The sequence below is a fragment of the Pseudomyrmex gracilis genome, unplaced genomic scaffold (genome assembly GCF_002006095.1).
Source record: "Pseudomyrmex gracilis isolate BER0280 unplaced genomic scaffold, ASM200609v1 scaffold_20, whole genome shotgun sequence".
Lineage (NCBI taxonomy): Eukaryota > Metazoa > Arthropoda > Insecta > Hymenoptera > Formicidae > Pseudomyrmex > Pseudomyrmex gracilis.
Window position 1 is genome coordinate 1,101,518 of NW_018020604.1, and position 12,426 is coordinate 1,113,943.

General features: G+C 41.8%; 1 protein-coding gene across 1 annotated transcript in view; it reads left to right on the top strand.

Moving 5' to 3' along the window:
- Positions 1-11,726, top strand: part of LOC109851739 (collagen alpha-5(IV) chain) — a 44,724-nt gene extending 32,998 nt beyond the window's left edge. Inside the window, exons 3-26 of the mRNA XM_020422107.1 lie at positions 840-884; positions 1,162-1,383; positions 1,780-1,842; positions 4,420-4,650; positions 4,756-4,917; positions 4,998-5,124; positions 5,341-5,490; positions 5,598-5,939; positions 6,046-6,392; positions 6,501-6,750; positions 6,993-7,186; positions 7,271-7,477; positions 7,549-7,654; positions 7,805-8,349; positions 8,422-8,620; positions 8,694-8,893; positions 8,962-9,061; positions 9,274-9,459; positions 9,531-9,823; positions 9,909-9,996; positions 10,073-10,243; positions 10,365-10,550; positions 10,735-11,027; positions 11,149-11,726. Of these exons, the coding sequence (XP_020277696.1) occupies positions 840-884; positions 1,162-1,383; positions 1,780-1,842; positions 4,420-4,650; positions 4,756-4,917; positions 4,998-5,124; positions 5,341-5,490; positions 5,598-5,939; positions 6,046-6,392; positions 6,501-6,750; positions 6,993-7,186; positions 7,271-7,477; positions 7,549-7,654; positions 7,805-8,349; positions 8,422-8,620; positions 8,694-8,893; positions 8,962-9,061; positions 9,274-9,459; positions 9,531-9,823; positions 9,909-9,996; positions 10,073-10,243; positions 10,365-10,550; positions 10,735-11,027; positions 11,149-11,628 (5,187 nt within the window). The 3' untranslated portion in view covers positions 11,629-11,726. The remainder of the gene's footprint in view (positions 1-839; positions 885-1,161; positions 1,384-1,779; positions 1,843-4,419; positions 4,651-4,755; positions 4,918-4,997; positions 5,125-5,340; positions 5,491-5,597; positions 5,940-6,045; positions 6,393-6,500; positions 6,751-6,992; positions 7,187-7,270; positions 7,478-7,548; positions 7,655-7,804; positions 8,350-8,421; positions 8,621-8,693; positions 8,894-8,961; positions 9,062-9,273; positions 9,460-9,530; positions 9,824-9,908; positions 9,997-10,072; positions 10,244-10,364; positions 10,551-10,734; positions 11,028-11,148) is intronic.
- The last annotated feature ends 700 nt before the right edge of the window (positions 11,727-12,426 follow it).

The window sequence follows — 12,426 nt, forward strand, 5'->3', positions numbered from 1 at the left end:
GTGTACGCATGGGCGAAAAATAACATTACTATTTTGTTGGGGCAACTATATTTCCTGAAGTGATATTCATAGTGTTTTCTCCGTGTACAAATTTTTGTTTTGTTTGAGGTTTTACAAGTATGCTTGAAATGTTTGCAACCAGTTTCGCGCAAAACGTGTTACGAGATGAAAAATGTACACTCCGAGGGTCGTGTTAAACGCCAAGAGAAAATGTCTTGATGCATTGTTAATTATACGAGAACGCGTCGATGCGGTCGCGGCACCATTGTCGCCCCTTTAACCAGTCTGAATTAAGCATAATAGACGTTGACGATGCACTTACATTTTATATGCGCTTCTACATGTGCGGAACTACACTACATTTTGCGTACGCATTCTTGGCGACGCACTTTTACGATCGTGACACGCGGTAACACTTCTCGAGTTGCGTCGACGACGGGCGACGCGGCGACGCAACAAGAGCGACCTTCTGCCGAATCAAGGATACGATGCAATTGCATCTGCAATTGCAACGATGTTGCTCGTAGCGAGATGTACTTGAGCTCGAAGGCGGACAATGTTAATTAGAATTAAACGCGGACGTAATTGAGATCGATCATGGAAAAACCAGACGAGCATTTGTCTCTTCGCGATAGAGGAGTGTGACAGTTCTCTCGATGCGTGTAAATATTCATGCAACATTAAAATAAATTAATAAACTAAATTGCATTAAATTGCGTAAACTCAATTTTGCGTAATTATAGCGAGTAATATAGATTTTAAGTTTCTTTTTGATATTAGCAAGATAATTGTACGTGTAGCTGAAAATTATGAGCACTTCATCTCTTTTTTTTCTTTAGGGCGAAGATGGTGTACGAGGATTTCCAGGAGAACCAGGACTTTCTGTACGTATTTCAAAATATTGGATTACAGTTTGCTGTGCACACATATAAAAAATATAACAAAATTTCGATTTTTTTCTTATAAATAGAAAACATTAATTAATATTCTCCAATAAAACATTTTTGAAGAAAGTTGTTAAACCTATTTTTTATCTCATTCTTTCCATGTTGTGAAGAGAAAAGGAAAAATCGTGGCTGTCTCATGATTTTTCTGACAACGAGTCTAATTTATTAAAGCTCGAAAAAGCGATTTAAAAAGATTATAGTAAGTGTTCTTTAGGGTAATCCTGGTTTATCCGGTGTGATGGGTCCGGACGGTCTGGACGGATGCAACGGGACCGACGGTCGTGCCGGTGCACCCGGTATGCCTGGATATTTCGGGCCGCGTGGTCCAGAAGGACCCATGGGAGATTACGGTCCAGCGGGAGAGCCCGGTGATGGAGGTATCAATTCGGTCGGTGCCAAAGGAATTCGCGGAGATCCCGGTATCGATGGGCCGGAGGTAAAAGCATTTCGCGTTTAACGTCGAACATACGTTATCGGTTAAATTCTCGGGAATTGTATTGGCAATATTATATTTTTAAAAAAGCCAACAAATAGTTGAAAATTAATTTTTTCTTTCCTTCTAATTGTTACCCCAGCTTTTAGATTTGAGAAAAATTTGTGAGTTTCCACATACGTACGCAACAAATTTAATTTCTACAATTTATGAAAACCTGATCTCTCGCTAACCGAAATAATTGATCTCAGAGAATGTGTATTATGACATATAATACACATGTGCGTGTGTAAAACTATCTCGCGGCGAATACGATTTCATTGTTAAAATCCCCGCCCGATGTCGCGATAATCTTTGATAATTATTTCTAAGATCCTTGTGTGATCACATTTTTTCTAGGGTTATCGAGGACAGCATGGGCTGACCGGTGAAATGGGTTATCCCGGAGAACCAGGCGACTTTGTAAGTAATAACCGGTACGCGCGCTGTGTATATCCGTCCGGTTGTTTAAGTTTAAGGTACCGTAACGCTGGCTCGATCGAGGGCCGGTGAACCTTCTCTCTCGCGCGCGCGCCGAGCATTTAGGTAGAGGTCCCTGAAGACACGGAGAAGGAGGAGGAAAAAGGAGACGAGAGCGAGCGGGAGCAAAGAGCCCGCTCGAGACGATTCTCGTTCCTTTTTGCGAGACGCCACCTGCTCGCATGAAATATCGTCTGCCGGCCAAAGTATTCCCCGGCAATATTTAACGGGCACCGGGGGTAAAGAGGCGAGGTAGAACCGGAAAGAATCCGAAAGAATTCCGCGTCGCGATATCGCGCGATAACCGCGCCGCTCTCTCTCTCTCTCTCTCTCTCTCTTCTTTGTGGAATGCTCTTCTTGCACGTCCGGCAGGTCAAAAGTCGCCCTTCTGAAACGCGAGCGCGAAACGCTCGTACGAGGTTTAGGTGAAAATTTTGTGTGCGATGCACACGGCTCGCACACAAAACGTATTCTCGCGCGCGTCTCTCCCTAGCGTGGAACGAAACTAATAAGACCGTTTTCTTTTCTCTTTAGAAAAAAAAGAAGAAATAAACATCGAGGTTAAGTGCGCGGTGGATTTTTTGTATTATTAAAAAAGTAAACGCACAAAAGATTAGAAAAATAATAATACCGACGCGAGTAAAAAACTGGCTTTAAGTTATTATTAGAAAATTACTAAGCATTTATAACAAAGAAAAAAAGAATGCATTTATTTTGACACGCGAATATGTAATATGCATTTAATACACGTGTGTAATATTAACTACGTATTAAAAAAAAAAAAAAAGCGTCTGTGTGCGCGAAATTTAAGAAACCAAGTCCTCTCGTTCGTCCTCTTTCTTAAAGTAGTGCAGTTGCGTGATATGTCGCGCGAATAACACGCGATACATGGCGGATGGTGTGCGTATCATCAAGCGTGTCGTTTTCGTATAAACCGAACGACAAAACTTTATGAGATTCTTCAAGCGCGCGGCAAAGACGCGATGATCTCTTTCGAAAGTTATCAGCGCCACTTTGTATCCGCGATATTCCAGGATATACGCCCGTAAACGTTGAATTACGCGCGCGATTTTACACACATACATACATATATATATATATTTCCCCGAAGAAGATCCTTTACTAGAACGAAGGTTTAAACGTTCCCGGTGTGTGTACTTACGTGCTACTTATGCCATGCACTCTATGCTACTTATCAGCTACTTTCGCGCGTAAGAAGCGAAGCTTCTGTCGTTCGCGATTTGCTCGACGCAGTTTATTAGCGAAACTGTCGAAGAATTTACGGTTCTGTTGGCAAACGAGATGTCGTCAATCCAAACGTCGTGCTAAATCCGAAGAAGAGAATATTTTTCACAAAAACAAATCTCTATTTTTACAGACATTTATCAAATATCTTAATAAAATGTAACAAATAATTTTTTAATATTTCTACATTTTACGATATTTAATTTTGTATCGTGAAATAAACAACAAAAATATAATAGCTTTGCTTTAAAATTTTCCACCTTCGAAATACCGTGTATTTGCAGGATTTAAACGTAAAAATAAATTAATGACATGAAAAATTATATTAAAATGTGCGAGAGCTTCTGCACTTAATCGCGAAACGAATCAGCTGAAATCCGAAGCGTCGCGCCCGGCTATCTGCTGACACGACGCGTCGCTGATAGCGCGAGAGTTCTGTCTCCTCTCTCGAGATGACGAAGAAGAGATTGTATCCGGCGACCGACGAATTCTGAGAAATCGGATGAGTCTGGATGGCTTCTTCTTTTTTTTTTTTTTTTGTTTTGATCTCCGGCAAGAGTCGTTCGCGTTATTATGGAAGACAATTAGGTCTTGACGAAAGATTCTGTTTTTCCATTCGCAATGCGATAAACGCGCTACGTAATTGCATAAGTAATTTCGTCGCGATGTCACGATCCTCGAATCGACGTTCTAAATTAAGCAACGAGCAAATCGCGATAAGCAGACAAATTATAGACTCTGATAAAAATTAGTGCTTTTTTCGAGAGAGCGAAAACATTCCCAACTAACATTTCTGTGAGCAACAAAATGTTAGTTGGCGGGCGTGTGAAAGCAACAAAGTGTGCACGAAGCTTTGCTTTTGATCGAAACAACCTTGTAGCGTGTGGCAGTGTCATTTCGACCGGGTTAAAAATAAACAGGGCTGAACCGTGCACTTAAATTAGCATTATAATGGATTTCATAATACATGCACTTACGCTCTGCCACGCTAGATGTAACTTCACCGTAACGCAAAACATGTATAGACAAATCTGCATCAAAGTATACCGGGTGGCTCGAGAGCAATCGAATCCCACAATCGCTCGACCAGTCTCTCTCGAGAACTTTGGAAACGATTGTCCGTGAGCGAGAAACTAACTAAGTTTCGATCATTTCAAATCATGTAAGAGAAAAAAGATAGTTACGAGATATACGCGTAAATTTTGTGTAATATTAATTAACACACTCGTTTTTCGTCAAAATTACGAGTGGAAAAATTTGTAAATTCCTCGCCAGGGTTTGCCAGGTCCTCCTGGATTGCCAGGCATGCAAGGTAGCGTCGGTGAAGATGTGTACGGCGTGAAGGGTCAGCTTGGCGAACAGGGAGACAGAGGAGATCCTGGAATATACGAATTTAAACAAGGACCGAATTCGACACTCGTGAAAGGTTCTCCAGGACCGAAGGGTATGAAGGGCGATTACGGCGACCGAAGTCGCAAGGGAGAAATGGGTGCTAAGGGTCCAAAGGTAATATATATTCGACGTATAAAAATATAGATTCAGAGATTTAAAATAGTTTTTAATTATATACACAATGATCGTTATAGGTAAAATAATAAATTTTTTTTATAGGGCCGTACAGGTTTCTTAGGTATGAAGGGTATCAAGGGTGAACAGGGTGATGATGGACCGAGAGGTAAACAGGGTGCAGAAGGACCGCCAGGTCCAGCTGGTGAGAAGGGAGAGAAAGGAGCTCCAGGATTTGCTGGACTACCCGGTTCGGATGGAGCTGACGTAAGTGGCATTGCAAATTTATACTAAAGATGAAAATTATATGTATGCGAAATGTATATTATCTACGATATATTATAAAGGGAGAACCAGGAGAAGAAGGAAATCGTGGTCAACCTGGTAAACAAGGTGCTGAAGGAGAACATGGACTGTATATCCCAGAACTTGATGAAATAATCGCCGGGAACATTGGTATCCAAGGAGATCTTGGTCAGTATATATTGTAGATCATTTATTTTATATTAAGTAAATAATTTTTATATATATGTATTAATATGATAGAGAGAGAGAGAGAGAGAAAAAAAAGAGAGAAAGAGAAAATAGTAATAATATGTTCACGTCTCTTTCATAATTTCAGAAAATATAAAAAAAATATATTTTTATACAATTTAGAAAAGATCTTAAAAACTTTTACTTTTTTCGTAGGTCCTCCCGGTGAACCTGGTGAGTCAGGAACGCCAGGTTTACCAGGTAAAGTCGGCTTTATAGGACCTCCAGGACCGCCAGGACCTCAGGGTCTATCTGGTTTGCCAGGATTAAAAGGCTCGTCTATAAAAGGAGAACAAGGAGACGACGGTACGTTTATGACTCAAAAATAATATATAAAAGAGAGTTAACTATTTTATTGTAAATAAAAAAATACTTCTAGTAAATAATAATTGCTCGCTCATTAATTATTTTAGGCTTACCGGGCACCGTCGGACCTCAGGGACCTCCCGGGCTACCTGGTTTGCCCGGACCTGTTGGAGCCAAAGGATTTCCAGGCGTTACAATTCATGGACCTCCAGGACAAGATGGTAAACCAGGTATTCCAGGATTGTCAGGCCCACCTGGCGATCGCGGTGATCCAGGTTTTCCAGGAGAGAAAGGTTTCCCTGGAAAAGGTATAAGAATTCGCGGACCACCAGGAGAACGAGGTCTTCCAGGAACGCCAGGCATTTCCGGCCCCGATGGCTGGCCTGGTTTACCCGGCCTTAAAGGTTTAAAGGGTATTCGAGGAGACGATTGTGGCGTCTGTGCACCAGGTAAATAATTATTACCCTTTAACTTCCGGTTATTTACGGAAAAAATTCCGAAAGAGAATAAAATATTTATTAAAATATTTACTTTGTACTAATTGTTTACTCGCAGGTTTACCCGGTGAGAAAGGAGAACGCGGTGAGTCTGGCTTAGACGGGTATCCCGGAGCTTCGGGATTCCCCGGGTTGCCAGGTCCTCGAGGATTCAAAGGAATACAAGGAAAACGTGGTCCACAAGGTCCAGCGGGACTTCAAGGTGACAGTGGACGGCCCGGTATAGCGGGCATTCAAGGACCTAAAGGAGAACGAGGTCAACTAAGGTTCCCGGACGAGAAGATCGAGAGTCCGCCGGGTGACGATGGAGAGAAAGGCTTGCCTGGTCCCGAAGGACCCAGAGGTCCACGAGGGCCACCGGGTTCTATCGGCGACACAGGTGTACCGGGTCCTAAAGGAGAAAAGGTCATTTATTTTTGCAATATATTTTTTAATATACATTTATTTCCTTAAATTTAGAGTATGAATAATCTAAGTATGTTATAAACTTTTTCTTACTATAATTATCTATAGGGTGACCATGGTGCTCCAGGATTACCGGGAAAGAATGGAACTCACGGATGGGACGGCATTCCCGGTGAAAAAGGTGAAGACGCTTTAATACCAGTTGTTTTCTTGCGCGGAGATCCAGGATATCCAGGAGAGCCGGGAGTGGAAGGAATACAAGGAGATAAAGGTAGCAAGGGAAGACCTGGAGATGCCGGAGAGTATCTCGAAGACACTAGAGGTGACAAAGGTTACAAAGGTGAACCAGGAGACCGCGGTACGTATAATAGAGTAAAAAATTTCTTAAATATAATTAACAACATAACACGTGAACAATAAAATATGTAATTGAGAAAAATAAAAAAAGTAAGATACTAACATACAGATTGCCTTAGATTTTTTTTTGAAGAAATATTTACATGATTTTATGAATAAAAATATATTATATGTTAGAATTGATATTTTACTTAAAGAGATAAAATAAAATTAATTAATTAGCTCTTTCGATTATTCTTTTAGGCGAGCCTGGTTTCAAAGGCTTCCAAGGACAAATTGGCGACGAAGGTCTACCAGGATTATCAGGTGAGCCAGGTGCGCCAGGTATTTCGATTCAAGGTCCTGTTGGCTTAAAGGGATATCCCGGAATCCCGGGAGATCAAGGACCTCGAGGCTCACCAGGCTCACCAGGATCGCAGGGACCAGTTGGTTTTCCGGTGAGCGAATTGTGATTAGACAATTTATATGTTTTCTACAGTCAGTTTTTGCATAACTGAAATGACTCACGCATCTTATTGCAGGGTCGCGTTGGCAATAAAGGTGATCGAGGAGATCCAGGCTCAAATTTAACTTACGGCGAAATTGGAGAACGCGGAGGATACGGTCCTAAGGGTGAAATCGGAAATCCTGGTCCTGAAGGTTTACGTGGGCGAGCAGGAGAGGATGGTCCGAAAGGTAGCAAGGGTGCCAAAGGAGCACCTGGCTACGAAGGATTGCCTGGACTTCAAGTGAGTATTACATCAGAGTAACATTTCACGTGGGGATAATTACTTTTATTCAATATAAATTTGAATCTTAGGGAGCTAAAGGTCAACATGGAGACAGTATACAAGGAGATCGAGGTTTCCCAGGAATACCAGGCCAGCCTGGAATGCCTGGATTAATTGGAGATGTCGGTATTCGCGGTAAGTACAAACTAGATATAACAAATTACACAGAAATAAGTGAATATGAATCTGATTTTGAAAATATAACTTTTCACGTATATGTATACGTTTCGTTAATTTAATTTTTGTTTCGCGTTTTTAAATAAAACCAAATATTTATAATTCTAGGTCCCGATGGACCTTCCGGCTTTGACGGAATGAAGGGTTTGAAGGGAGAAATCGGTTTTATTGGACGACGTGGTGACGATGGTGACATGGGACCTCAGGGATATCAAGGTATGCACGGAAGACAGGGTCTACCTGGTGCTCCGGGAGAAAAAGGAGAAGTTGGCGAAATTGGCGAGTCAGGGCCGATTGGTTGGCCCGGTTTTGACGGAATCGATGGAGCGCCCGGTCCTAAAGGAGAACTTGGAGATGCTGGAATTCCTGGAGAGCCGGGAGTAAGAGGACCACTTGGACCTAAGGGTATTTTCGGTGATATGGGTATCGACGGATTGCCAGGGCCTCGTGGTGAGAACGCCTTTAGCGGTCCTCAAGGTGATATCGGTGAGCCCGGTTTCATGGGAGAAATTGGTCCGCCTGGTCTCGCTGGTTTCGACGGACGACCAGGTTTACCAGGAGAGCCGGGATTGGCTACCGACGGTTTTGACGGTCTGCAAGGACAGAAGGGTAACGATGGCTATGACGGATTCGATGGCACCGTAGGACCAAAGGTAGACGTATTTTAGCACAAAGTACTTGCAAATTATTAAGTTATATTTAACATTTATATTTTTGTGAAATAGGGAGAAATTGGTGATATGGGTCCTGACGGATTAAAAGGTGAACGAGGCGATCAAGGTTTTCCGGGAAGACCGGGCGCACCTGGAAGACACGGCAGACCCGGTGTGAAAGGTGAAAAGGGTCTAATTGGCCCGCCCGGATTTGATGGACTAAAAGGAAAACACGGACTCGACGGTGATCCAGGTCTAATGGGCAGACCAGGTATTCAAATCGATTATCTTTTTACTAATATTTTTATATAACATAATTATTAACATTCAACGTTTGACAATAGGAATGCCGGGTGAACCCGGCGTAAGAGGACCACCAGGTCTTTTAGGACATCCTGGACCCAAAGGTATCGTAGGTGAACCTGGTTTACCATCTTTCGCGTATGCGCCGAAAGGTGATTACGGTGATCGCGGACACGATGGTTTACCTGGTCTTAAAGGAGAACGGGGTGAACAAGGATATATGGGATTACCTGGTCGTAAGGTACATAAATTAATAAATAATATTTGATATGTGACTTGGAAGAGATTATATTTACTTGTTTATTACAGGGTCAAATTGGAGACAGAGGTTTATCTGGTTCTGTCGGATTTGTCGGATTACCTGGTTTTCCTGGTTTGCCAGGTGATCAAGGACCCCAAGGCGCTCCAGGTATATAAACAGATATATTTATATTAAGTTTAATATTATAAAGTCATAAAGCAAATGATTTTTAAATTTTTCAATAAAATTTCTTTATAATCTGTAGATTTAATAAAATGCAGTCAAAATCTAATAGTAATATATTATTTAAATATCTATCTATTATATATATAATTATAAAAACATATATAAAATAAAATAATATATTTTGTTTGTCATAGGTTTACCTGGTGAATTTGCTGAACCCGGTGAACCTGGTCGCTCCGGTCTGGACGGCATGCCTGGTGTTCCAGGACGTCCGGGACAAAAAGGAGCTCCTGGCGAATATGGTCGAAATGGACCGAAAGGTATCGCTGGTGATATAGGTCATAGTATTCGCGGTCCTAAAGGAATTTCAGGAGAACCAGGTATTATATTCTCATCAAATTTTTCTGATCATTTTTTATGGAATTATTGTTAATTATCATATTTTAATTAGGTCCTAGAGGATTTGTCGGCTTTCCGGGCGCACCAGGTTTGGAAGGATTGCAAGGTTTCCCCGGAACACCAGGTCCGAAAGGTTATCGTGGTGAACCGGGAGTATCCGCGATCAACGCCAAAGGACAACCCGGCGAAATCGGATGGCCTGGACTTGATGGTCGACCGGGACTGAAAGGAATGAAAGGTGAATCTGGTCTACCTGGTTTCATGGGACAACCAGGATTGAAGGGAGAAAGAGGAGAGCCTGGTGAGCTTGGTATTCCTGGACTACCTGGTTTACCTGGACCGCAGGTTAGTTCGAGAAGCAGAAAAGACGAAAAGCGAATATATAAATTCTTTCTAATTCTATTATAAATAATTGTAATGTTTTTGATAGGGACCAAAAGGAGATCCCGGTATAAATCCATTCCCACCGTTCCCAAGAAAAGGACCTGTTGGTGACATAGGAGCTCCTGGATTACCAGGTTCTAAATTTTTTTTATAAAAAGAAAACTATATATATTTTAGTGAGCATTAATACAATATCGTATCGATACACAGGTTTCCCTGGACTACAGGGAATAATGGGTGAACCTGGCAAAGATGGCCTACCTGGACGAGAAGGTGAGAGAGGTATGATTGGTTTTACTGGACCGCAGGGACCGGAAGGTAAAGAGGGACCGCCCGGATATCAAGGACCTCCTGGATCAACTGGACGACAAGGATCACCGGGTACATCTTATACTAAATATTTGTTAGAATAAAAGTTTAATAATAATTATTTAATCTTTAATGTAATTATTGTCATAAAAAATTTATATTAATTATATTAAATTGGAAATTAATTTCTTAGGATTCCCCGGCGCACCTGGTATACCCGCGGCAAATGGAATCGGTCCAAGAAACAGAGGTTTCTACTTCGCTCGTCACTCGCAGTCCGAAATGATACCAATCTGTCCGAAAAACACCGTGAAGATTTGGGAAGGATTCTCTTTATTACACATAATGGGCAATGGACGAGCATACGCGCAGGATCTTGGTAAGTAGAATTTAAAAAAAATGAATGTTTTATAAAATAACATATGCGCTTTCTATATATTTCTTCTAAATCCTTATAAAAATCCTTGTAAAAATTAAAATACTAACATTAATTATAAAAATCATGAAATATAATTAAAAATAAAGACAAAGACAGACATCGAGTGTGATTTTACGTTAATCAGGCGCTGCTGGCAGCTGCATCAGGAAGTTCTCTACAATGCCCTTCTTGTTCTGCAACTTGAACAACGTGTGCGATTACGCCAATCGCAACGATTACAGTTATTGGCTTAGTACAACAGAGCCCATGCCAATGATGATGACTCCGATACCAGCTCCGGAAGTGGGTAGATACATATCGAGATGTTCCGTGTGCGAAGCGCCTACCAGGGTAATAGCCGTTCACAGTCAATCAATGACGATACCCCAGTGTCCCGGTGGCTGGGACGAAATCTGGGTCGGCTACAGTTTCCTTATGGTGAGATTGAAATTTAGTTAAGATAATGGATCATCGGACAGTTTAAATCTCAATACTGATAATATAAAATTAATCGATTTTTTATGTGAATTATTTTTTTTAAATAACATCTTGATTTCAGCATAGAGACGCTGGCGCGGACGGTGGCGGTCAATCTCTGGTCTCGCCTGGATCTTGCTTGGAAGAATTCCGCGTCAGGCCGTTTATCGAATGCCGCGGTCTCGGTACCTGTAATTACTTCGCCACAGCGACGTCGTACTGGCTGGCGACCATTGAGGACAACGAGATGTTCCGCAAACCGATTCAGCAGACGCTGAAGATCGATCATACGTCGCGGGTGAGCCGGTGTGTCGTGTGTCTCCGCCGACGTATCATCGACGAATCGAACCGAACTGTAAACCTAAAGCCATTCACATCGAACAACGTACAACCCCCTAATAACAACTATCCACCGCGTTATCCGCACGAATACAGAACGCCTCCTAACCGGGGAAGGTGGCCGAGTGATCACAGACGCGTACCTTCTCACTATCGTAGAAGGGGTCATGCGCGCGGCAGGTATCCCGAACGAACAACCGAGACGCCTAACAATAATCTGTAGAGATGACGCGGGCCGCACGAACAGACACATTGAGAGAGAGAGAGAGACCAACCAGCGGGATCAGTGACGTGCGAGAACGAGCCTATGTATATAAAAAAGTCAGAAACTGTTTTTTTTTTTACCATGTAGTTAAGTTATATCGACCGGATGTTCCGCTCCGTCGACCCTACACCGGGTCGTTAGAAAACGGATAACGTAGATAAACATTCAGTAATCGCGGCAAGAGGGTTTGAAATAATCCAGACTATACACAGCTCTGGCAGATGTTACAAAGAGAAACGTTCGAATATCTTTCGGTCTGTTATGTTGTTCGCGAAAGAAACTACGTCAAAAAATAAACGTTTTTTTACGCTAAAAATAAAGAATTATTAAAGTACATGATCGATAAAATGCAATAAAAATAACAAATTTTTTTTGGTAAAAATTGCAACAACGGCAGTACAAACAAAAATAAGAGGAAACGTTTAAATTTTTAAATGGTACTAGCTGATGGGGTTCGAGTCGTTAATCTGAAAATCCTTATCCCAGACTCTTCTATCGTTTCTGAAAGTTTGTCGGTTTGTTGTTTCGTTCCCGTCTTTTGTGTAGGGTCTATGTCTTCGGATTCGGTCATTTCCGTCTCTTCCTGCGCTCCTGATAAAAAGCGCCGCCGGCTGTCGTTAAGCCGTATATAACTGCCTTACGCCAAATAGAAAAAGAACCGGTCGCGTCCGGCTTTATTACAAAACTGCCATTGACGTTGCATTTGCCAACGCGCGACTTACGAGAAATAAAACTACGATAATTAAATTAATTTTT